We start from the raw sequence: 23748 nt of genomic DNA, 5'->3' as shown, positions 1-23748 counted from the left end.
ACGAACCTAAAATGCACCGTCACCTTTATGAGTGAACTTAATGCCGAAAAGCTGTTAAACGTTTCCAAAAAAAAAATTTCCCCCCGCCCGCGGTTCTCTAACAAGGAGCAGAACGGGGAAATTCACAACAGGCGTTTGACCGACACGTTCCTTGTTTCAATTAGAATCGGTACGAGAACAGCTTTGACGTCAGCAGGATGCCGGCAGAGGGAAGCGATGACTGAACGTAGTGTTTACGGAGTTGTCATTGGCAGGATGCAAAAGAAAGACTGGAAGTGTCACAGAAAGGCATGGAAGTGGGGGGGGGCGTCCTGGGAAATGCATTTGTTGAGCAAAATTTGCCATTCATCCGCGTGTTGGGAGAACATCAGGATGGGTAAAAATGCACTGAAGCATTGAACTCATTCACTCCCAAAGACGTTTTGAAACGTCTTTTCAGACTTGGGCTCGAATTGGCTGCTACTGAATGAGTTAACAGTTGGACATGTGCACGGTCAAAATAAGTTCCCCTTTCGAGGTTTTAATGCATTTTCGGTTCATCCTGAAGTGTCGCATGAAAGCTAAAGATCCCTAACATTTTGTGACTCATCAATAAATCAGGTCTCGTCACTGATAATGTACCATTATGTGTTTGCGTGTCTTTTTCCTCCGCATCCCATGACAGATTTGGCAATCGAGGGTTTGGACTACCTTCTGGAGGCAAGCAAACAGATTCTGCTGGAGGCCATCGAGGAACAGTCCCACGTTGATCTGCCCAGAACGCTCCATCCCAACAGAAAGTACAGCTGGACGCAGAGGAAGGAGGAGCCGGTAGGAAGATAAATACGGTCACCCACGGAGGAAAACGCGGAAAGAAAAAGGCCTCGACATTGTTCTCTTTTTTTTCCCCCCCGCAGCTTTATAGTAAAATGTCCATGGACGCGTTGGATGCGGCGGAGGTGGAATACCGCATTCGCTTGGCCGAGCTCCAGAAGACGTACAAGGAGAAACAGAGAGAGATGAGCAAGCTGCAGAGACGCAGAGACAAGCAGTCAGTGCACAGCACACACGCTCCCGACCGACTTCTGCCGCGTCTTGTCGGACGCGCACGCGCTTAAACTCTTCTTGTCACGTCAGCGAACGGCAGCAGCAGGAAGACGAGAGGCGGACTCTCGCTCGGCGGGGCAGAGGTCGACCTAGGAAGAGAAAACACTTGGCCACGCCTCTCAAAATGGACAGCAGGCCCGCAAAGTCAGTGTGTCCCAAATTTATAAATCACAGCCTGGCGCATTTTGACCCGTTGAGCAGTTTCAAGTACAAATATTCTCTTGCCTCAGGGTGGGTAGGTCACTGCAATACTCGGAGGACTCTGAAACTGGGGAAGGACACAGAAAAAGGTTCCTGGTGTCCAGAGAAGACGAGGAAAGCGAGATGGGGACTTTAGGGGTCAAGATAAAAAAGAAGAAAAAGAGCAAGGGCTGGAAAGACCAGGACGCGTCCGGCGGCCACGTTCCCGAGGTAACCCGCTTGCAAGTGCGTCATTTAAAAAAATAATCATAATATTCCCAACAGGCCTCTTCCATTCCACTCTGATTAATGATGTGTATGTGCCGCTGTCAGGGGCTGAAGGTGAAACGCGGCCTCGTGTGCGAGCAGGAGCAGCTGGCCTCCGACCTGGACAGAGCCCTCTCGCTCTCGCGGCTGGACACCGCGGGCGCGTCTCGCAAACTAGCTTTGGGCTCGAAAGGAGAGCGGCCCAGGGGCAAGTCCGCCGACGGCCAGCCCAAGGAGCGAAATATCCACTCGGCGTCGAAAAGCGGACAAAAGGTGGCCGCAAAGGCTTCGGAGGTGGTACGGAAGGTGAAAGGTCAGAAGAAGAGTGCTTTTTTCTCCCCCATGAGATCGGAGCTCAGCAGCTGCTCTAACAGTGAGTACCTGCTTGAAAAACAAACGCGTGTGATGTTTTGAGTTATGAGCTTCGTCCAGGGATGGGCGACTTCAATGCTGGAGGTGGGGCGGGGGGCATGTCGGAGCATACACTTTTCGAAGCAGATACATGACAAAAATGCCCCCTCAGAATATGTGCATCTGTTCTCTTAATTTAGTTCATTTTCGATGATAGATTTTTCAATGCTTGTCGAACAGATCTCCTATCCTAACTCAAGCAAACATGATATTTTTTTCCCCCCCCCGAGTCCAAAGGGGCTCTCTTGCATAAGTGCCATTCAAGGACGGCACAAAACTGCTCAACAAGTAACCGGCTTTTAAGCGCAAGAACTCATTTTGTACATTTTTCACAAAAAAAAAAAAAAAAAAATGAACTCACTCAACATTTTAAGATTGTTGAGCTACAATTTTTTTCCCAGCGTATCATTTCACGCCCCCCCCCCCACCCCCCAAAACAAAAAAACAAAAACATAAGGCAGGCCAGTGTTAGCTCAACTAAGACATGTCTGCCATATCATAATGAGGGGTTAAAAAAAAAAAAAAATTTTTGGGGAAAAAAAAGTCTCCTCTCCCCCGCCATTTAAAAATAAAATAAAATAAAGGCACAGCCACCAGTTCCCCATCCCTGTCTTAGTCATAGACTCGATTGAGCTTGTAAATCAAGCTGTGCGTTCGCCTTCTACATTGCGGTCTCAATTTGAATTTGGTTCCTTGTTCAAGTTGCATCTCTCCGTCTGTACGCTTGACGAGCCGTTGACCGCTCTTGTCCTTGTACCAGACTCTGATTCCGAGGGTCACAGTTCTGCAAAAGGGAGCTGGCCCTCTCTCTCAGGAACACGTCCCCACGGCAACCCGGCCCGGAAGAGGCACGCCGCCGCATCGTCGCCGTCCTCCGCGCTGTCCGGCGCTCAGTCGCAAAAGAAGAAGAAGAAAAAGAAGAAACACAAGCACTTATCCCTGCTGCTTGAGGAGGCGGGCCTGAGCTCCTCCGACGACTCGTTCGATCAAGGTTACTGACCCCCCCCTCCCCCACCCGTCTTAGAACCTTGCACTGTTAACTCAGACGATACCTTGTCTGTTGAGTCTTGTCACAGCTTGTATGTTTGCCCTTTGCAAAGGCATCTTTTTTTTTTTTTTTCTTCCCAGACTGTGCTTTAGCTTAACCGTCCCTACCTCTCTCTTGCTGCTGGTTTTTCTGCAAAGTTGCCTTTTTTTTTTTTGTTTGTTTTTCCTTTTTAAAGAGTTTACACATTTCTATGGCGTTTTTATTGCCTGGATTTGAAAAAGCATTTTGTAGAGTTTGTACATTGAATTGAAATATTGTGTGAATTTGTGAGATTTGTTTTCATAAAGTTGTATTGCAGTTTGGTACCTATAAAAAAAAAAAAAAAAGGCTTTATTAAAGGTTTGGACTTGACTTAGTATGGAAAGCGAGCCGCTGTGGTCCTTGTGTCGGCTTCATCTGTCTCGTCTGTCTTTGTCGTTCTGTCCAACTGCACCTTCACGTCCTCCCGGCGCCTTCTGTTTGTCCAATATCCCTCCGTTTGGCCCAGGAAAGGTTGGAAAGATTGCTCGGTTTCAGGTTGCACAGGGACGTTTAGTCGTTGAGCTGTTTCTCCCCCACACATCCATTGTGGGAGCTTTATAGTCTAATTGAATGTGTTATTTTTAATCCAGATGATGCCGCCAATTGACGTTTGGGATATTTGGACAAAAGAGCTTCTTGTCAGTCTACTAAACCTTCCAATAACACCCCCCCACCCATTTTACTTTTGCTGTCAACCTCTTTGCTCTGTCAGCCACCTCACCCCCCACCTCCCCTCCCTTCCAAATTGTCTTTCCCGTGATGCTTTGAGTGTCTTTCTGCCTGTCCCACGTGCTTGTGCTGCTGCTGCTGCCGCTGCCGCCGCTCCCACGACATTTCAGAAGTTTGGCAAGGACTTGCTTCAGCCTTAAAGCCGAACGCTTTCATCGCCTCGGCGGCGTCTACGCTGCGGCTAAAGTGTAGCTTAAGCTAGACTGCGCTAAGGCGTGGCTGCGCTAAGGCTAGGCTGCACTCTCGCCTCCGTGTGCCGCCCCGCCCCACCCCGCCCTGCCTGAGGCCACACCCCTGTCACCTGCTCTGTAAGTAGGACGTGCCCCTTTTATTTTCTCCACTGCTAATACGGACAGCGCTGTATGGAATGACGTTTGCGCATTTAGTCCGTTGTCCTTGATATCCAACTTAAGGTCTGCAGTGGTGTGTTCTGTCCTCTGTAGTAGGGCAACTACTTGATACTTTCCAGTGCAGCACAGTTGTCGAGTAGTAAGGTTTAATTGCATCCTAATAGGCCACACCCTCCCCCCCAAAAAAGTCAGACAGCTCTACTCGTGTGCTGAATTGTCTTGCTAGCGAGGACAATGGGCATTAACCTGAGTATCAAGGATAATGGAGCCATACGCAGACGGCCTTCCATGAAGCTGAAATTATCATCCATTCACAGAATATCAACTTTCACCTGATTTATTTTTTTCCCTGACAAATTCAAGCTTTTTTTTTTTCCTTTCTTGGGAGCCATGGTTTCACCTTATTAGACCTTTTTTTTTTGGGGGGCTCAGCTGACTTGTAGACGTTAAAAGCTAGCTTTGTGATGTTGAGCTGGGATGAAGGCGGTTACCATGGTTACTCAAACTTTGTACCAAAGGTAAAACAAGGGGCCTCACAGGGCTGTCCTCTCAGTGCCTGCCTCGTCCTGTCTGTTGTCTGCCCGCGAACGTTTTTTTACAATGTGGATTCACAGTACCTCTTATGCAGCGCTTCCGAGATTCATCGACACTGAAATATTCATTTTAGAATGCGCGTCCCAAGTTTTCACGGGATGACACGGAACAATTCTGCTGACCCCAAGCGGTAATTTGGATCACGATGAATGCAATGTACACCAAGTGCAAGAATGCAAGAGCTGCATCAAAATGCTCTGCCTTGACAAATACGACAATGTTCAGTTTCCACTGACAACTGTCAACACAGGTAATCATTGAGCAAGGTTCTTCCAGTATGCAGTGGTGTCGAACCCCACCGCAACATAAGAGCCGGATCGAAAATTGTGGTGACTTCAATTAGGGACACAAGTCCAAAAAAAAAAAAAAAAACGAGCAACAGCTCTCCATTGTGATGCGTTTGAGGTGTGCGCCCGTGCAATCGACGACCACACTCGATGTCAGTGAATCGAAACAAAAGGGCAGAATGTTTGACGCGGCCCGTCAATCAGATATGATTGCACTGTTACGATCTGACTGCTCTCCCGTACTGTGTATCCACCATCGCGTTAACACTCTGCGGAGACTTTCCTCCTGCTCGTCTGTTGGACCTAACCGCTTACTACTAGCAACACGCCGCTAACCCGCAGTGTGCTTCAATAGCTATTTGAACGTGCGCGTGTGTGTGCGTGTGTGTGTGTGTGTTTTGTGTACGGCACGCGTTTTGTTTGCTTGCTGCAATGTCTTGTCACCGTTGAAGAAAGGAAGTGGATCTCTGCTGTTTTTAATATTCCCTCAAGGGGGGGGATTAAATCACGGATAGTGATGTATGGGGTCGGAGGTCACGTGGTCTTTTTCCAGTGTGAGTGTGTGGATGTGCAGTCGTGGTTAGATGGGCTGTGAGGTCGAGTGTCTGCAGCAGAATTTGGATGACACGGCGTACGAGCTGTTGGGTGGTGTCATTCTCTTTGCGCGGTGGGTTCCATCCGCCAACATGTTTGTTGTGAAGGTGTGTGTGTGTGTGTGTGTGTGTGTGTGTGTGTGTGTGAGTGGTAATTCAATCCAGGGCACAAAATTCAGCTATCGCCAACTGAGTCTTATTTTTTAAATACACTCTGAGCCTTTGTTACAACAGTATATGGGGCATACCCGTCCATCCTCTGAGCTCAAATGTTTTTTTTTTTCCTCAAACAGAATCTTCAGAGGATGATTACGAAGACGAGTACGAGGAGGATTCCGATTCGGAAGACGGCGGCTGCGAGGAGAGCGGCCTGGGTCTGTTGGCCAGGTTTGCAGCGAGCGCTCTCCCGGTCAGCTCTGCCGCTTTGAGCCTCCTCCCCGACGGCAAACATCACAGCCGGCCGAGCATTCTGGGTAAGAACGCGACACACAAAAGCAGAGTTGCAGTGCGTATTGTTTTGTTGATCCAACACAAATGTAAAGAGTGATCGAGTCGTTGACTGTGTGGACAAAAGGCTCGCTGCTGCGATGGTTCCTCTGATTGTGCTTTTTGTGGTCGAGCAGGTTTATCTGCCGGAGTGTTTTTCAGCGCCGCGGTTTGGCGGCATTGTTCAAATATTCATTCATTTCCAATTGTCACATTGCGGTGGAACTTAATGTTTCAGTCGTAAATTATGCATCGGTTTGGATGTAATCAATCGTGCTATTCTTGTCATTATCGATTGCGGAGAATCCAATACATTTACATGGCTTTAAGACGGACCGACCACAACAGTTGGGATCGCATGCGCGTGGTTTCACCCCTTCCGCGCACTTTCAAACACGTTTCGACTCATTAAAACATGCTCGAAATTCCTTTCGTGTCAGTTCTCACTCTCTTGCAGTTCTCCAAAGAGGACAAGTGTGCTTGCTTCAAGCTGTTTGTGTCACTTCCAGTTAGTCTGCTGTAAAAGTGCGTGCGTGCGTGCGTGTGTGTGGACTTCATTTGAACGTTCAAGCTCATGAAGCTCTGTCTTGCCACCATCAGGTTCATCAGAGTGCGAGTGGTCTGACTCCGGTTCCGACTTGCGCTTGAGGAAGTTCCCCTCTCTGCTGCACGGCAAACGCTCCGCGCCGGAACTCCCCCTGCTGCCGCCGGCGACCCGCCGCATCGAGCAGAGCAGCCCGAGCAAGCGCGACGAAACGCTGCCCGTCAAACGCAAGCCTCTACCGATCAAACGGCGCCGACCGTCGCCTCGGCCTCAGCGGCGCTTCAGTTTCGATCTGGCGACGGCTTCCGGCTTGGGAGGCTTCAGCGAGGACGAAGCCTGGAACCGGCGACGCAGCGAGAGGATCTTCCTCCACGACGCCACCGCCTCCGCCAACCAAATGTCATCCGTGTCCGGCGCCAGTCAGAGCTCCTCCTCCAGCTTAGCCCCGCCTCTCACCCCAAAGCCCGTTTCCAGACCCAAGCAGCCCGCTTCCCACAGAGATGCCAAAGATGCCGTGAAAGTACGTCAATTATTCATCTGGTGGTTACTCAGCGATGGGTGTGTGTGTGTGGGGGGGGGGGGGTCCCTTTTCTGTTCCATTATACACTTGCTTCTCTTCAAAATCCTCTCCCAGCATTTTTTTTTTTGTCTCGTGTATGTGTCACAGTTCCAGCAGGGTTTCCCAGCACTTTAGTCACTCTCGCACTCCCCTGCTGTCTTAAATGTTGCTGACAAGAAAGGACAACTGCAGGCTTCTCCCACCCCGAGTGCATATAGTGAGCCCGTCCTCCCTGGCTAGTCCAATAAGAGACGGCGGCCCCGCGGCTCTGAGCCTCAGCCCGGCGCGGAAGAGCCAATCGAAAGCAAAGACCAAGGCCCGGGAGGTCAGTGTGATGACTGATCAGCTGAGAAGTCATGAGCAGGGCAAAGTCATTGCGTACTGTCTCGGCGAGGTCACGACGAGAATGCTCGAATGAAACCGTTTGACATCAATGCGCGCTAAGGCATTTTACGTTTCTGGAATGCGCAGTCGCGTTTGTGTGTGAATGTTGGCGTCTGTTTTGCCTCTGAGACGTAAAGTTCGCCTCACGTATGTAGTTTATTGTGACATATGTTGTCCATCTGTTAGAACTCTGTTGAGTCATCGTATAAATGTTAAAGGCTGCCAAATTTGGAGTGGTTTGAAAAGAAATTTGCCTTTCTCAAATCTTCCTTCCCCATTCAAATGGATTGAAATGCCATTATTCCGTTCCACAAAAGCTTTTGTTGTTTTAAGAACCAAAAATATCACTCTATTAATATAGTTTATAAAAATTGAGTAATAATACAATTAAATACAAGAATGTATGCCTGTGTGTCGAGTTATGTTATCTGTCTTACTTCACCATTTGTGTTCACATATGTCTTCCTTCCCCATTCAAATGGATTGAAATGCCATTATTCCGTTGCACAAAAGCAATTGCTTTTGTGTTTTTGTTGTTTTAATAACCAAAAATACCACTACATTAATATACCGGTAGTTTAAAAAAAATTGAGTAATAACACAATTAAATACAAGAATGTATGCCTGTGTGTAGAGTTATATTATCTTACTTCACCATTTGTGTTCAAATATCCATGGGCTCTAAAACTGCAACCATCAATGCTAACCATTAGCATCTCAATGGAGTTTTGCCTTTTTAGTAAGCGCTAAGCTAAGCGGACTTTCCGAAGGCAAAATTATGTGATTGATTGAAATACAATGCACGAGGCCTAGTCGTATTATACAGTAGAGGGACGCAGACTTGCCACAATATCATGAGCCCAATGACACCCAAAATGCATCGCTGCAAAGAAGACACGAGATTATTACCATCTTCGCATTATTGTTGTAGTTTGGAGTTGTGTAGTACGCATCATGCATAGAGTTGTAATACTTTGACCCTCTCATGTTGCTAAATGTGATCGGCAAATATGAGAACCATCCCTCAGAATGACGCAGTGCCGTTCTGCATGACTGCAAACTCCACCCGCGATAATAAACAGTGTCGATCAAAATGCACAGGTTTTTTTTTTTTTTTTTTTCTTCCTTCCTTTCCCCGTGCAGCTCTTACTCTAATTACATGATGCAAGTGGCTGCTGTATATAACCAGCTGGTGTAAATAACTTTCAGGGCAAACCAAAAAAACCATCTCGCCAGGACGTAAATATGTTTTTCTAAAGCTGAATCAAGGAATATGATCCGTTCGTAAAAAAATAAAGGGCATTGGGTGTCATTTACAGCAGTCCAGGGGAGCAGTGAGCCGGCTGATGGAGAGCATGGCCGCTGATGAAGACTTTGAGCCCAATCAGGACAGCAGCTTCAGCGAAGACGAGCTCATCCCGCCGTGCGGCAACAGTGCGCCCGAGAGGTCCTCGACACCCGGTCAGCGTTGGTTGACGCCTCAGGACCGTCGCGATTCAAAAGAACCTGCAGGCATGAGTATATTTATGTCCTGTATTTTTTTTGTTTCTTGCATTCAGCTCCAGTGCAGTGTGTGTTGGACAAAGACTCTTTGGCGGACGGGCTACGGGTTTTGATCCCAATGGATGACCAGCTTCTCTACGCAGGGCACGTGCACACCGTGCACTCGCCCGATATGTGAGTATATTACAAGATGTATTCATATTTGTACTATGTTGGACGTCCCGTTGACGCTTAGAGGTCAATCGTAATCTGCTAGGCTCGTTCCGATTTCGATGTGATTCAGCCAAAGAAATCAACCGTTTTTGTCAAGCTGCATTCATTCAATTGTCCTGGTGTGCCCATTTTGGCCACCGGTGTGCAGTATGAGACACACAGACAGATAATGTGGACTGATCATTGAGACGTCTTAGCTCTTCTCAGCTCATCAGTACGGCGCTAATATTTGTTACTACCCACCAATTGGTGACTTATGATATTGATAACATTTTTATTTATTTATTTATTTATTTAATTTATTTATTTTTTTTAAGCTGTTCTTGATTGAGTTAGCGAAAAGTTTAGCACAGGTGGGTGGAGCTTGGCTTGATTTCAGCGGCATTCATTTTTTTATGTTTCCTCTCTGGCTTATCACTTCTGCCCAACTGCTTTGAACAACCGTTAAGAGTTTTGAGGTTTCCATGGACAGGAGAAAAAAAAACGTTTTTCGATTTCACGTGGCAAAGTGCCTCAGGATGGAGTGTAATGCATACTTAACATCTTAATCACCGGAAGCAAATCAATAAGAGCGTTTGACAAACTCTGAAATGGAAAAAAAAAATAAAAAAACATCAGCTCCAGCTTGCTCACTTAGCTGCAAATCCAATGGGGCTGAGTTAAAAGAAAACGAGACTTAATCTCTTTTAAAGCAGGATTAATATTCTCGGGGAATGTAAATGTGATTCGCACAACAATTGGGACAAAGTACTGTGCAGCCATAATTTCGTCAGTGTTGAGTTTGATTTCTTTTGAGGCGTGCCGCAAAAAATAGTCGTAGCAGCCTCAGCCGGCTACGCTTAGTTTAACTCGGTTGGAAATGACGCAACGTTAACGTTTCGGACAGAAATCACAGAAAGGAAAAGTGGATGCGGCGCTCCCAATTTGTCTCGCCGCGCTTTGAGCCTCCTGTAATTGTTTGCCGCAGATACAGTGTGGTGGTGGAGGGCGAGAGAGGGAACCGGCCGCACATCTACTGCTTGGAGCAACTGCTGCAGGAGGCTGTGAGTAAACCGGATGTCACTCGCATGAGAGCGGCGGGGTTCAACGCACCACATCGCTCTCGCTCGGATTTCTAGTGACACATGAGAGCGCAGCCGCTCGCAGACGAAAGTGAAACATGAAACATGCATGACCCAAAGTAGGTCATACGTCATGTGACGGCCACATGCGCTTAAACCTTCCCCGAGCTCTCGCCCTCTGCCCGCATGGCTTATTCCAGTTTATCTCTGTGTAGTCTTGATGTGGAATAAATAAACGAAGCTCGGGCCAATGCCGGTAAGAAACACTTAGCGCGTGCTGGCGTGGCTGGCGTGGTTCTTGACATTTCAAGTCCTTTATTCTTGTCTGTGTTCAGATCATTGATGTGAAGCCTCCTTCGGTGCGCTATCTCCCCGAGGGCACCCGCATCGCTGCCTACTGGAGTCAGCAGTACCGCTGCCTTTATCCTGGCACGGTTGTCAACGGTACACCAGCGCGCACACGCACACGCACACACACACAAACAGCGCTTGGATGCCATGAGTCATCGTCAATTTCCAATTAAATGCTAGCTGGCGGCACATGACAAATGTATGATATCCACTGGGCTATTTCAATACGGCAGAGTGCGCCCTTATACCCGATCTTCGTCGCGTGAAAGTGTAAATATATCGCACGCAGTACACACCTACTGCGGGAGAGGTTATTTCTTTGACCGTGTGTTTCTTATTCTGGCCGCGGTCTGCAGTTCACCATCTGAGACAGAGGGGTCAGTGTGTGCAGCGTAGAAGCTTAAAAGGTATTTCGGTTGGCGTCCAACGTGAACCGGATGATTTTAAGAATGCTTTTGACACTCGGGACTCGGGTAGCCAAGTTAGTGAAGATCTCCCGCGACCCCTGGAAAAGCCTCGGAAACTCAATGCAGCTCTACGAAACTAAACTCAATACTGTCTACTTCAATATTCAACTGCACCATCGTGTCCGAAGGCAGCATTTTGTCACCAAACCTCCAAAATGCACTCGTCACTGAGTGTGCTGTCGCAGTGCGGCGCATGAAATCGACAAAAGACAAAATACCCCCAATGTCCACGTTGCTAGTAATGGATGGTGACACCGCGTACTTAAGCTAATCGGTCCTAACAATGCAGCTTTGTTTACGTTTTGGCATTGACGTGATAGTCCTCGAAATGGTTTTTCTACTCTTGATTTTCGTTGCGCCCGACTGCCAAGTCATTGGCTGAGAAACTGTTTTTTGGTCGGTGCTTCTCGGGTCCACTGCTTTATGAAGGTGGGGCAGAAATGCAGAAATCCAGAACAGAGGCGTTTGTAGAAATAGGAAGAGAACACTTGAAAGACCCAACCATTTGTACCCGAACAGAAAATGGACTCAGAAATATTTCCCCTTTGAGAGCTTGTTCAAATAACTCCAAAGTTGATTTTAACTAAGGGAAAAAAAAACTCCGGAATAGGCCGATATGATTTGGATTAGCTTTAAAATTGAACTAGACCAAATTACAACTGCCGTGAGAACTAGTCTTGACGTTTGTTTTTTTTTTTTTTTTTAGACTCTGTCGTCCAGACCCGGTTTGGTTTCAAAAACGGGACAGCTTATTTCCCCATGTCTAGATATTATTAAACAATCAATAGCATTGTTAATCAACATTTAAGGTCAGTCGAGATCCGTTTCGAAACCGCCAGGCAACTTCTTATTCGCAATTTGCTGTTTTCCTCCCCAAAACAGGAAGCTCAGACATCGACGACGACGACGATCTCATCACGGTGGAGTTTGACGATGGCGACACGGGACGCATCCCCCTCTCTCACATCCGACTTTTGCCTCCAGACTACAAGATCCACTGTGAGCACATACCGTACCAAAGCACCGCTCACGCACACCATTGTTCCTTTGTCTCTCCTACCCAATTTGAACGGAAAACAGCGAGCTTTAAAAAAAAAAAAAAAAAAATCCAATGGCCCCGTTCAACAAAGAGGACAATTGTTTACACGCTCGTCCTTTTGGGGTTTCGCTTGGCCTCCGTCGCAGGAAAACACAAAGTTGGTTTAGTCTTCAGCTTGGGGTCCTTAGGTCACGCCTGTTTTTATTCGCAAGATTCCTGCCTGTGTGGGTGTCACAAAAATAGATTCTGTCCACCCACAAACCATTTTTAAGGTCACACTGAACTGACTGCATCCAACTTTTTATAACACCCGTTGCAGCGCGGGCAGATAGATAAACATTTTTCTAACCTTTTTGCAACTTAGTTTTTGTTTGTTGTCCTTGATGGAATCGATATACAAGCGCGACTCCCGTTTCTTTCGGTAAACATGTACACCAAGTTGTTCTCAAAGTAACTTCCCTCAAGCATTTGATCGGCTGAACTGACGGTTTACGATTTTTCGATTGTACCGCGAGGTCGACGCGCTAACCACCGGACCACCGGGTCCGCCTTTGTTGGTTTCTTTAGTTGAAAAAAAAAAATGTTGAAAAATCATGAATGTGATCATTTTGGTAACTATAATCATGGGAGAAAAGCTTGATCCAGTTTCATCTCTCGTCCCGATGACTATCAGTTTGAGAAGCAGATTAATATGTGGCGTCCTGTGTTCCCCCTGAACAGGCGCTGAGCCTTCCCCTGCACTCCTGGTGGCCAGTTGCTCTCGCAGGAGGGTGCGCAAATGCAGCAAGGAGGGCAAAGAGGCCAAGGCCGATGAAACGGCGCCAAAAGTCAAGGGCAAACCCGGTCGCAAGCCCAAACCCAAACCAGGTGAGCCGAACTCAGAGAAATGACGGACGACCGTGAGATCAATTCTTTCATAATCACTCGTAATCTCTTATTTGCCGAAAAATCATTTTGTCCTGGAAGGATGGATCGGGCTGCCCCGTGTCCGCGTCTCATGTTGTGTCGTTGTTGTTCCCACCGCAGAAACCTCCTTGAACTCCGATTGCAAGGAGAAAACAGAATCTCCGTCGTCCAGCCAGCCTCCAGGCAAATCCCAGGATTTGACCAAAGTCGCCCAGGAGAGGAGTTTGTCGGTCCAGAAAGCAGTTCAGGAGAAGTCTCGGCCTGCCTCACGGCCCGCGATGGGGGCGCAAGCAAAACCGGCTCACAAGAGCTCCATCGCGTCCCCTTCGAGTAGTCCGACCTCCGCGGGACCCAGAAAGACCAGCTCGGCTCCGATCCCAAAATCGAAACCGAAAGCTAAGATCTCTTCTTCATCCTATCCTTCCACCTACGGAAAGGTCCTGACTGTGGACCTGTACAGCGAGCCCAATCTGACCTCATACAACGGCCAGCGTAGAGAAAGAGAGAACAGCGCCAATGTCGGGACATCCAACAGGCCCGTGTCCAGACCCGGCATGACCGCGAAGCCCAGGTCCGCCTCGACCTCCGCATCCAAAAGCAAACCCGCCTCGGACCATCACGGGAACTCCAGACCCCTCAGATCCGTTCTCCTTCCCAGCCCAGTTCCGAGGCTGTCGGCGGGCAAATCCAGCTCCTCTCTGGCGACCAGAACTTCATCGGCACCGGCGACTCTCTCCGGACCCAAACCGAAGCTGTCGTCCGAGCGGTTGGCCTCCAGGCCCAACTCCATCTCCAGGCCGAAGCCCGCCTCCAGACAGGGGGACGTCGTCAAGCGGAAGTCCGTGTCCGCCGAGCCCCTCGTGAAGCTTGACCACGAGGGCGTCACCTCGCCCAAAACGAAAAAGACCAAGGCTCTGATGTTGCTGGAGGGGCAAAATGGCAGACGGGATCCCGCCCCCGTGGCCACAGCCGACCAGAAACTGCTCAAGTCCAAACCAAGAGCTCCGGAGTGCGAGTCTGGACTGCGGGACAAAGAGGCCACCCACAATGCGCACGCGCTGGCTAAGGAGAGAGCGGAGAGCCGCGGTAGAGGACAGGAAGCAGACGCCAGGGGGGAGAAAGGCAAAAAAGAGGAGCAAAAGGAGCAGGACAGAAGGGAAGAGAGGAAGATTAAGGAAGAGTCTCAAAGTAGCAGCAGCAGCAGCTCCGAGTCCGAAGCAGAAAGCGGGAAAGGGAGGAGGAAGCCAAAGAAGAAATGCACCTCCAGCTGCTCTTCCTCCTCTTCATCCTGCTCCGGCTCTTCCTCGTCTTCATCGTCGTCCTCGTCTTCCTCCTCATCCTCGTCGTCGACGGACGACTCCTCCTGCAGCTCCGACGAAGAGAGGACCCCCACTCCTCTTCCTCCGGGCCCCGCCTCTCCCTTGCCCGCAGCCCCGGACAAAGTGGAAGAGGAACGGCGAGAGGAAGAGCAGAACGCCAAGGAGGAGGCGGACGTCAAAATGGAGGAAGACGAGGCGTCCCCTCGCTCCCGTTCGCCCTCGCCTTCGCTCTCAACCTCTCCGACTCCCGGCGCCGCGGCCAAAGCGGCCAAACCGGCCACCGGGAAGGGTTCCGGTCAAAGGGGCCGCCCTCCGAAACCGAAGCCCGGCGGAGGGGAAGGAAAAGTGGGGAGGCCAAAGCGGCGGGAGGGGGTGCACCTGCCCACCACCAAGGAGTTGGCCAAACGCCAACGGCTCCCCAGTGTGGAAAATCGGCCCAAAATTTCCGCCTTCCTTCCAGCCAGGCAGCTCTGGAAGTGGTTTGGGAAACCCACTCAGGTGAGCAGCGTTGGGCGAATTACACCCACAATGTCATGCATTCCATGTTAAGTTACTTTCAGGTGATTGTAATTCCTCATATAGTGGGTTGGGGGGGGGGGGCGCCCAAAATGAAAACTCATTCACTCCCAAAGACGTTTTTAAACGTTCTTTTCAGACTTGGTCTAGAATTGGCTGCTACTGAATGAGTTTTGAACTACCGTAGTTCCCCTTTTCTACGTGTTTTATGATACACACTTGTTTGCGGTGTGTCTTTTATCTCGGAATGTGTGTGTGTGTGGGGGGGGGGGGCGGTGCCCTCTTGTATTTTATTATCTGTTAATTATTAGTTTTGCTCCAGGCAACACGCACGAGGGAAAGAACACCGCGACTGAGAAAAATGCCATTTCGATTCGACTTGTTGTTAAATATTACTCAGCCGCCACGTTTCTCATTCCGCCCGGTGATATTCTCCCCCTCGGACAGAGACGAGGAATGAAAGGCAAGGCGAAGAAGCTTTTTTACAAGGCCATCGTGCGCGGCCGGGAGATGATCCGCATCGGCGACTGCGCCGTCTTCCTGTCGGCGGGGAGGCCCAACCTGCCCTTCATCGGTCGTATCCAGAGCATGTGGGAGTCGTGGGGCAGCAACATGGTGGTCAGGGTCAACTGGTTCTACCATCCAGAGGAGACCAACCCCGGCAAGAAACTCACCGACAAGAAGGTAAGCGAGAGGGCCACATCAATGCCTGCTGGGACCTCGTTGCTTTTAAGTCAAACACATTGCAAACTCTTTTTGATGGATGTTGAAATCCTTCTGATGGTGAAATGTTCTGCCGCTGCAGAATTGGGAACAAATATGTGGGCAGTCTCTACCGGCGGCTCTGCATTCTTCTATTCCGCGAAAAGACTTCATGGAGGTGAGACTTGTGATGACGGTTGTGATGGTTTTTATCATGATCATCGTCATGAGCATTTTTAGTCGCACTGCCCCTTTTACATACAATTCTTAGCGCTAGCTTGTTTGTTAGCCACCTGGCACACTTATTCGAATACACAAAATACCTTCATCACTCTGGGAAAAAAAATATATCCCTGATTTACAGCCCCATACAATCTTAAATACTGTATTTAAATTACGATTGAAATGTTATTTCTGTGTATAATTGGTAAATTGAATAGAATTATATTCCTATTACATTACTTAAACGATTATAAAAATTATATATAATTTTTTAGAAACAGAAAATTAATTCTTTCATATATAATAAATAAATAAATAAATATATATATATATATATTTTTTTTCTACGAGCACAAATAGGACTCCAGAATTTATTTACTTTGCTCTCCAGTGATTCAATGTGCTCATCCGTTTTGTATCTTGTCAAAATTCTTTACTGTATTTAGATTCATGAATGCATATTTTTGGATGATTCAGTGAGTTTTAGCAAAAATTTTTGTCATGCACTTTTTAATTAATTTTTTTTTTTTTTCGATCCCAATCCTAAACTCATCCTTCCATGTTCATTCGCACCCGAGAATACTTGTATCGGATCATAGCTCTCGGCGCAGGAGGCTGGGCGGCCTCGCCTTGGCAGAGAGTACGCAGCTGCGGCAAAGGTAAGACACGCTGCTCCATCTAAATTGTTGACTTGATTTCCATTCACAAATTCTCCACCAAAAACGTTTTGAGCCCTTCCGTGACTTAAGGCAATTTGGAACCGCTCCCACCTGTTGGCGTTTCTCAAGAGATTTGGGATGAAAAAGCACTCCAACTTGTACAGTGTGTGAGTTTCATCCAGGGCTCGTGATATTACACTTGCCTGACGCTATGAGAGATTGATAAAGCCACCATAAAGGGCATCCCAGTAAAAGGCTGTTAACCCAGAACGGCCCGGGTTCTCCCTGGTGTAATATAAAGCTGCTCATTAGTAGTGAACGATACACTGGTAGGTCTGGTGTGCTGTGACCACAGAGAGGAATGGAGGGGAGGGAGGAAGGAAGTGCTAATAAATACATTAAGAAGCCAGAGAAGAGGCGAGGATGGAGGATTGAGAGGCAAAGGTGAGAGCTTACCGAAGGGGGACAGCAAGAATGAAAATGGAGGAAAAATCTGCAGAATGATTGAGTAATCAAGGCAGGAGTGAAAGTGGAGAAATATTGGCATGGTGAGGAAATTACTCTCCGGTCATAAAATAATTTGTGAGTCGAGAGATATTTTCCGCACTTCAGACAGAAATGATAAAAGGTTTGCTGCTTGGCGGCGTATTAAAGAGAAAAAAAAGTTATACACTGTGTTCAGTATTCTCTTAAAGTAGTTCTGCTCCACATTGTAAATCCTCCAGCACCAGAAATAGACGAAGACTAGTGGCAGATGTACAGAAACACAGAGAGATAGATGGAGACAGGAAGTAAAGAGGATGCGGCTGTTTTGACAGTCGACGCTCCCACTGGCATCTTCCGCAAGGGAAGGAGAGTACGGCTGAAAAGGAGAGAGGTTGATTATAGTGAAATATAGCCCAGAATGAATGGGTGGCTGCATTAAATCAGCGCTGAAAAAGTTACTACTCCCATAAATAGTATTTATGCTAATGGGAGGCATGATTTAGTGGGCCTATTAAGGCATGTAAAGATGGGGGAAGCTTTTACTTGAACCTCTTGTACGTCCAACCTGTTGTTTTGCCTCGTTTTGATATATTTTCTGTCTTTGTACATGATTCGCTTATCCCACATACATTGCTCTGTGGAATATGTCCTCTGGATCAGGGGGGGAAAAAGTTTTTAGACAAACCTTTTAATTATATCCCACCAAGATAGATTAAAATTGAACCGTCCCTTTTAAATTTTAAGATTGTGTTTTGAACATGCTTACACGGTGTGCTTACACTGATTTCACGAGTCAAGACACCCATTAGGTAAATGTATAGATTTTCATTTTGTGGTGAATTTCCAATTGAGCAGTCAGGAGAGGGACTGATTGGCCGATTTTGCTTTACTTTTATTTCGCCCCAATAATTTTAGCTTCTCAAAAATACAAACATTTGATCAGACGTCCTTTTCCTCTCATCAAATAACTGGCTCTATTTCTTTCACTTCCAAGTACCGGACTCCGTTCCACCGCCCACTGCAATGCAGATTCTCAATGGCTTCAGTGCCAAGGTGAGCTGGGCTCCACCCACTGGTGATGTCAGAGGTGTGATTGACAGGTATGAGTTGCGAGCCTACCGGAGAGAGCAGCCAGCGGTGCCTCTGATCAAAGCCATATACCTGGCTAATGGAAATTTCACAGGTAAATACCGCTGAGCAATAAAGAATATGAACAAATGTATTATTGTTATTATTATTATTAAAATAGACAATGTTTGGGTTTGGGGTTTCAACAGTCCCCACTTGTCTGAGTTACAACTTGCAATCTAACTGCATTTTTCATGATCATTATTTTTTAAGTAATTATTTACATGTTATTTTAAATATTGGAACTACACCCCAACTTTCACAACTAATGTAATAACTTTTGTTTTTTTGCTGAGCATGTTCTTGCCACAACTTTTCTTTCATATCGGCCCTGGGTAAAAACACATCGTCGCTGTCCTTTTTACTCACCGCATGCTCTTCCTGACAAAAACAGACACTCTTGGTTGCATGCAAACCTGTTAATGTCTCCTTGGCAAGCCCCCAGCATTTGCAGACTGTCTTCATTTGGAGCGAGACACTCAACACTATCCCCGTGATGTCATACATTGGCATCGCTCCTTCCAACTCTCTCTGTTTTCGATCTTTCCCCGCCTCATCTTCAACACCGACGATGATGATGGCGTCCGCTGCTGCTATTCGTCCCCCATCTCGTCCACGCTTCCATGTCTCCAGGCAAATATGAAGATGAGCTCGCCCCATCCCAGTCGTTCTCAATGTCTCCTGTATGGCTCCACGTCCCTCCCCTCAGTCTTTGCCGAACATAATGTCCAAGCATGATAAGGCTTCTTGTTAATTTATGATGGCCCCGACATCTGACTGCGGAATCACACCGACGGCTCGAAAACACAGAACGCAAATGAGGGTGTAATGGCAGTGGAGTGGGGCCTCGGCCTCTAATTGAATTAAAAGACGGGCGGCAAAGAGAGAGAGAAAGGGTGAGCGAGGCTCTATCAGACAAGTAGAGGTTGACTGACGATGAGTGGGGCTAACAGTGAAAAAGTGGATGGGGACAGAAAAAAGACAATAAAAAGGACACTCCACTTGCCAACTGCAGTACTTCTACATAGCAACAGCGTCACAGAGAGCTGATGACCAAAGTACCTGTTTACATCAGCCTCAAGAATAAGGCGCCGAGAGGGATAGTGAAAGGCTTTAACTTGGGCACGATCAAATTCAGATGCCATCCAGGCCTTGCTTTAAAACATTTTTAGAACTTAAGAAGCCTTTTGGGTTTAAGGTGAAATATATTCAGCAAACAAAAAGAGCCCAGTTGCCTTCATTCAACTTTTGTGATAAGATTTCGCAAGCCACCTAATACAAAAGTCTCCAAAAACAATCAAACAACGGGAATACCGAAACTGGACTCATCTGATGTCATGAGCGACAAGGTTTGTTTTGAATGAATTTCATGCATGTGATGACGCCACACCTTGAATATTTCTTCTGAAGACACACAAAGTCCTTCTTTAGGTGTTCCCCTATTCATGTGCTGCTGGAGACTGTGACCTGATGGTCATTTGCTTGCGCTTAAAATAAATAAATGTATGATTTCAATTTTTCTAAATGCGCATAGATTTTTAGATTAAATGTGTTAATTCAATGCATTTATTTACAAAAATTTCAAGGTTAGGGTTGGGCACCTGTTCTCTCGGAGTGATCATCGGAACTCTTACCCCAACCTCAAAATAAAACCAATCCTCCTCTTTTCCAGGTGTGATGTCCGGTCTCACGCCGTCCACTCAATACGTGATCACTGTAAGCGCTTGTATGGTGACTGGCTGCACAGAGAGTCTGGGCAATGAGCACTCTGATGTTACTGATTTGAGATCAGTCCTCAAAACCCCCGAAGAAGGTACAACAGTGATACGAGCACACTTTAATATCACATTTCTTTCTCTACCGCTTAGGACTAGATTTTTACTTTCCAAACACTTCACCGTAGTGGCAAAGATGTAGTGCGTATACACTACACTCCCCTCCAAAAGTATTGAAATGGCAAGGTCGATTCCTTTTTTGTGTTTTTATACTGAAGACATTTGGTGTCTGATCGAAAAAAAAAAAGAGAGAGAGGTAGAGAGAGAGAGAGTTCTAGCTAGCGAGCTAGCACGTCCGCCTCACAGTACAAAGAAGCAGGGTTCAATTCCAGGCCCTGGCCTACCTGTGTGGAGTTTGCATGTTCTCCCCGTGTCTGCGTGGCTTTTATTCAGGTACTCCGGTTTCCTCCCACATTCCAAAAACACGCACGGAAGGTTAACTGAACACTCAAACTTGTCACTCGGTGTGACTGTGAGTGTGAATGGTTGTTCATCCATGTGTGCCCTGTGAGTGGCTGGGGACCAATTCAGGGTGTGCCCCGCCTACCGCCTGAAGACAGCTGGGATAGGCTCCATCAGACCCGTGACCCTCGTGAGGGTAAACAGTTTCAGATAATGGATGGATAGAACATATGAAAGATAAACATTTGTAGTTGTCAGAGGAAAGAAAAAGAAGAGTGACACAAGAAGGTGTGTCAGCTACGAATGAAACAAACAGGAGCAGGATAATGAGGACGAATACAGTAGAAGGGATGAAGCAGGATTTAATTAGACACTTTACAAGTGAGCAAAGGACATAGGAGTCTAGTTATGTCGCTTTCATGAGTGGCACAGTAAAGTACTTCTTTTTTTTTTTCTCCTCTCTTTTTCTTAGTCCCTACATTAGTCTGCTGTGGGACGAGCATGCCTTGTTGGGGGGATAACATGACAGTTGGGGTCAGTGCAGGTGTAGCAAAAATCAATTTCAAGTAAAAGAGGGGAAAAAAAGATTCGTATTGATTCACCCCGAGCCTTGAGTTAAGATATTGAATGGTGTTAGAGACTAAACATATCCAAAAGTATAAACACAAAAATATTGAACTGACTTTTCCTAAGGCTCATGAGCATATTTCAACATTTGTAATTTGGGTTGGAAATATCTTTTATGTCACTAGTCCCTGAACTTTCCTAACGCAAGTTGTAATTTTCCCATTTTTTTATTTTTATTAACGTGCTCATAACCATATGAACATATAGATCTTCCTTTATCCTCAGCTCCTGATGGTGTTTTTGCTCCAAGTGCACTCTCATCACCCTCAGCTCTGTTCGTCAACTGGAAAGCTCCAGCAAGGTAAGTATACATAATTTCGTCATCTTTTATTTACAATTTTTTTTTACCTTTTGATTATTTTCCTAAATGTATGAAGTATAATTTTATAGCATATAAAAGCCAATATTTTTTACAGTATTAACTACTGAATAATGTCCTTATACAGCCCCCATCTCACTTTTTTTTTTCTGCCACTGATAGGCCCAATGGTGTCATTACGGAATACCGCCTCTATCAGAATAACCAAATGGTCTACAGCGGAGAGGAGGGACACCACAACATTACTGGTACCCAGAGAGCGATAATGCACGTGTGTGTCTGAGTGCGTATGCATATCTCAGCCTCGGGACGCAGCCCTAGCGTAAAAAGAAAAAGGGGGGAAGAGTGACGAAAAGCAAAATGGCGAAGGTTATTTGCATTTGAAAGAGCAGAACGGGCATCGCTGTTCTTAACATGGGAATAGCACTTGAAAATACACATGCTTGAAACTGCGGCGGCGGAGAAACAAAGAACACTCCATAGCGGCACGATTGCCAACACACAGTTTGCCTTGAAAAGGTACACGAGAGACTGAAAGAGTAAAAAAAAAAAAACACACGCTCCACCACTGAGAACTTTAGATGCAAATCGACATCGGGAGACATATACAGTATTTATAACTTGCAGAAGCTCTCATTGGTATATAAACACACAACAGAGATTGAATTTAAATGTATAAATCCATCTCTTTACATTGTACAGTGTGTGTGCCGGTGTCTGTTTGGGTCAATGAAGGCAACAAACGTATCATTCATACCGGTTTAATAATGTGTCCGATGTTCACTCTGATTGGAAGGATTGCGAGCATAGTAATTATACGCTATGCAAAGGAGGGGCAGCAGGCAAAGAGAAATGATCGCAAAGTAAACCAGGAATATTCGGCCTGCGCAGGTTGATTGTGGAGAAGAGATTGTGTGGAAAATACCCACTCGCACAGGACACTTGATTAGGTACACCTACAATACAACGAGAAAATTCTTTACAAAGCCAATTATTTTTGATTGACAGTTGTATTTTTTGTTAAATTATTAATTTCACAATATGTTGATTGCCTCTTCCAATATCGTGCTTTTTGTTTGTTTGTAGTGGAATTACTATTTGAGTTTAAAGAATATTTTTGAAAATGATTAATTCAATCAATTAATTTTGACAAAAATTCTGAGGAATTTTATCATGCTGTTGTCATATTTATGAGTGAAATACGATGACATCCACCACACACATTTGCGGATCACAGAGTCTGTTTGCCTGCTCCTCGATCAAATACGGCAAAATCTCGTTACAACACCCGTGTTACCGTTTTGAACTGTTTTTAACTTTTTTTTTTCCCATCAAATTTGCAGGTGTAAAGGGCATTACAGCTTTTGCGTTTTCGGTCTTATGACTGCAGGTGTACCTAATGTTGTGGCTATTGGGTGTAGCTTTCTCGCCATGCTTGGATTCGTTTCATGAAACGATGCCATCATTCATCCTCCCTGTCTGTTTCATGCTGCCTCGCTGTGCATTTCAGGGCTTGGCGTCTATACCGCTCACGTCCTGCTGCTGTCTGCATGCACTGCTGTGGGATGCACCAACAGTTCAAAGGTCACCATGTTGACCTCTCAGCTTCCTCCCGGGCCGCTACTAACGCCAACCCTGACCTTGCTCGACTCACGGACCATTCTGGTGGAGTAAGTGCTCACTGTCGTTCTCAGAATTCGACATTACACTGCACGAAAGAATGGAACAGCAATGAAGGCATCTCGTAGATGCGCATCAGTCGCACATTCTGCCGAGGGAGGGAAAGGGCAGCAGCGCTCGGGTGACCTTCTGAAGTTGTGTTTACCATGCAGAATATTCACTTGACACACTACACTTGACCTTTCGTCTCTAGAGGGAGGAAGATAAATCTCTTACACCTTTTACCGTCCTGGTCATTTGAAAATGTCGCTGGACAGTGTGTACGTGTTTACGAGCGTGGTGTGTTCACAACAAGCTGTAGTGTCACAGAAAGAAATGAAAAAGACTTGCAAAGGGAAACACGACGCCAATACTGGCTTCTTTCTTCTACATGACTTACCAGCAGCCGAATTGTGAAGTTTCGCAAATATTTAAACACAAATCCCGTTCATTCAAGATGACTTGCATGATGACATCAAGGTCGGAAATCATCAAAGGGCGGATTGTTTACATACGGTGCTTAATTGTATGACAGTTAACAACTTAAAATGTTGATTAAGACTTTCATCGGTTCCAGCAGTTACCTAATTTTTTCTTTGTGTACGACCCATCTCTCCACAAAGATTCTGTAAACATAAAACTTCTTGGCAAATCACAAAACACTTTCCTGTAGAAGGTCTTCCCCCTCCGCTGCTTTTAAAAACATACGAGCTATACGTGTATCTTTTGTCTAGTGGTGACGGCTTTGGAAAACAAATTGTAATATTTCATCCTTGGTAGTAGTGCCATCCATGCACCGGTGTAACATATTGTACTGTGAGTATTGAAACTCTTTTCAGCTATAAATTCACCTGC

General features: G+C 46.5%; 1 protein-coding gene across 1 annotated transcript in view; it reads left to right on the top strand.

Moving 5' to 3' along the window:
• Positions 1 to 23748, top strand: part of tnrc18 (trinucleotide repeat containing 18) — a 68411-nt gene that overhangs the window by 30360 nt on the left and 14303 nt on the right. Inside the window, exons 13-30 of the mRNA XM_019877339.1 lie at positions 665 to 810; positions 897 to 1030; positions 1117 to 1230; positions 1317 to 1497; positions 1600 to 1906; positions 2705 to 2935; positions 5860 to 6039; positions 6653 to 7124; positions 7330 to 7480; positions 8859 to 9000; positions 9099 to 9216; positions 10223 to 10298; positions 10652 to 10760; positions 12017 to 12133; positions 12894 to 13040; positions 13200 to 14896; positions 15362 to 15598; positions 15720 to 15794. Coding sequence (XP_019732898.1) covers positions 665 to 810; positions 897 to 1030; positions 1117 to 1230; positions 1317 to 1497; positions 1600 to 1906; positions 2705 to 2935; positions 5860 to 6039; positions 6653 to 7124; positions 7330 to 7480; positions 8859 to 9000; positions 9099 to 9216; positions 10223 to 10298; positions 10652 to 10760; positions 12017 to 12133; positions 12894 to 13040; positions 13200 to 14896; positions 15362 to 15598; positions 15720 to 15794 — 4634 coding nt within the window. The remainder of the gene's footprint in view (positions 1 to 664; positions 811 to 896; positions 1031 to 1116; positions 1231 to 1316; positions 1498 to 1599; positions 1907 to 2704; positions 2936 to 5859; positions 6040 to 6652; positions 7125 to 7329; positions 7481 to 8858; positions 9001 to 9098; positions 9217 to 10222; positions 10299 to 10651; positions 10761 to 12016; positions 12134 to 12893; positions 13041 to 13199; positions 14897 to 15361; positions 15599 to 15719; positions 15795 to 23748) is intronic.

Source organism: Hippocampus comes, unplaced genomic scaffold (genome assembly GCF_001891065.2).
Source record: "Hippocampus comes isolate QL1 unplaced genomic scaffold, H_comes_QL1_v1.1 scaffold193, whole genome shotgun sequence".
In the NCBI taxonomy this organism is placed as follows: Eukaryota; Metazoa; Chordata; class Actinopteri; order Syngnathiformes; family Syngnathidae; genus Hippocampus; species Hippocampus comes.
The sequence above is the reverse complement of the archived record's forward strand: the minus strand, read 5'-3'. Positions and strand labels throughout refer to the sequence as shown.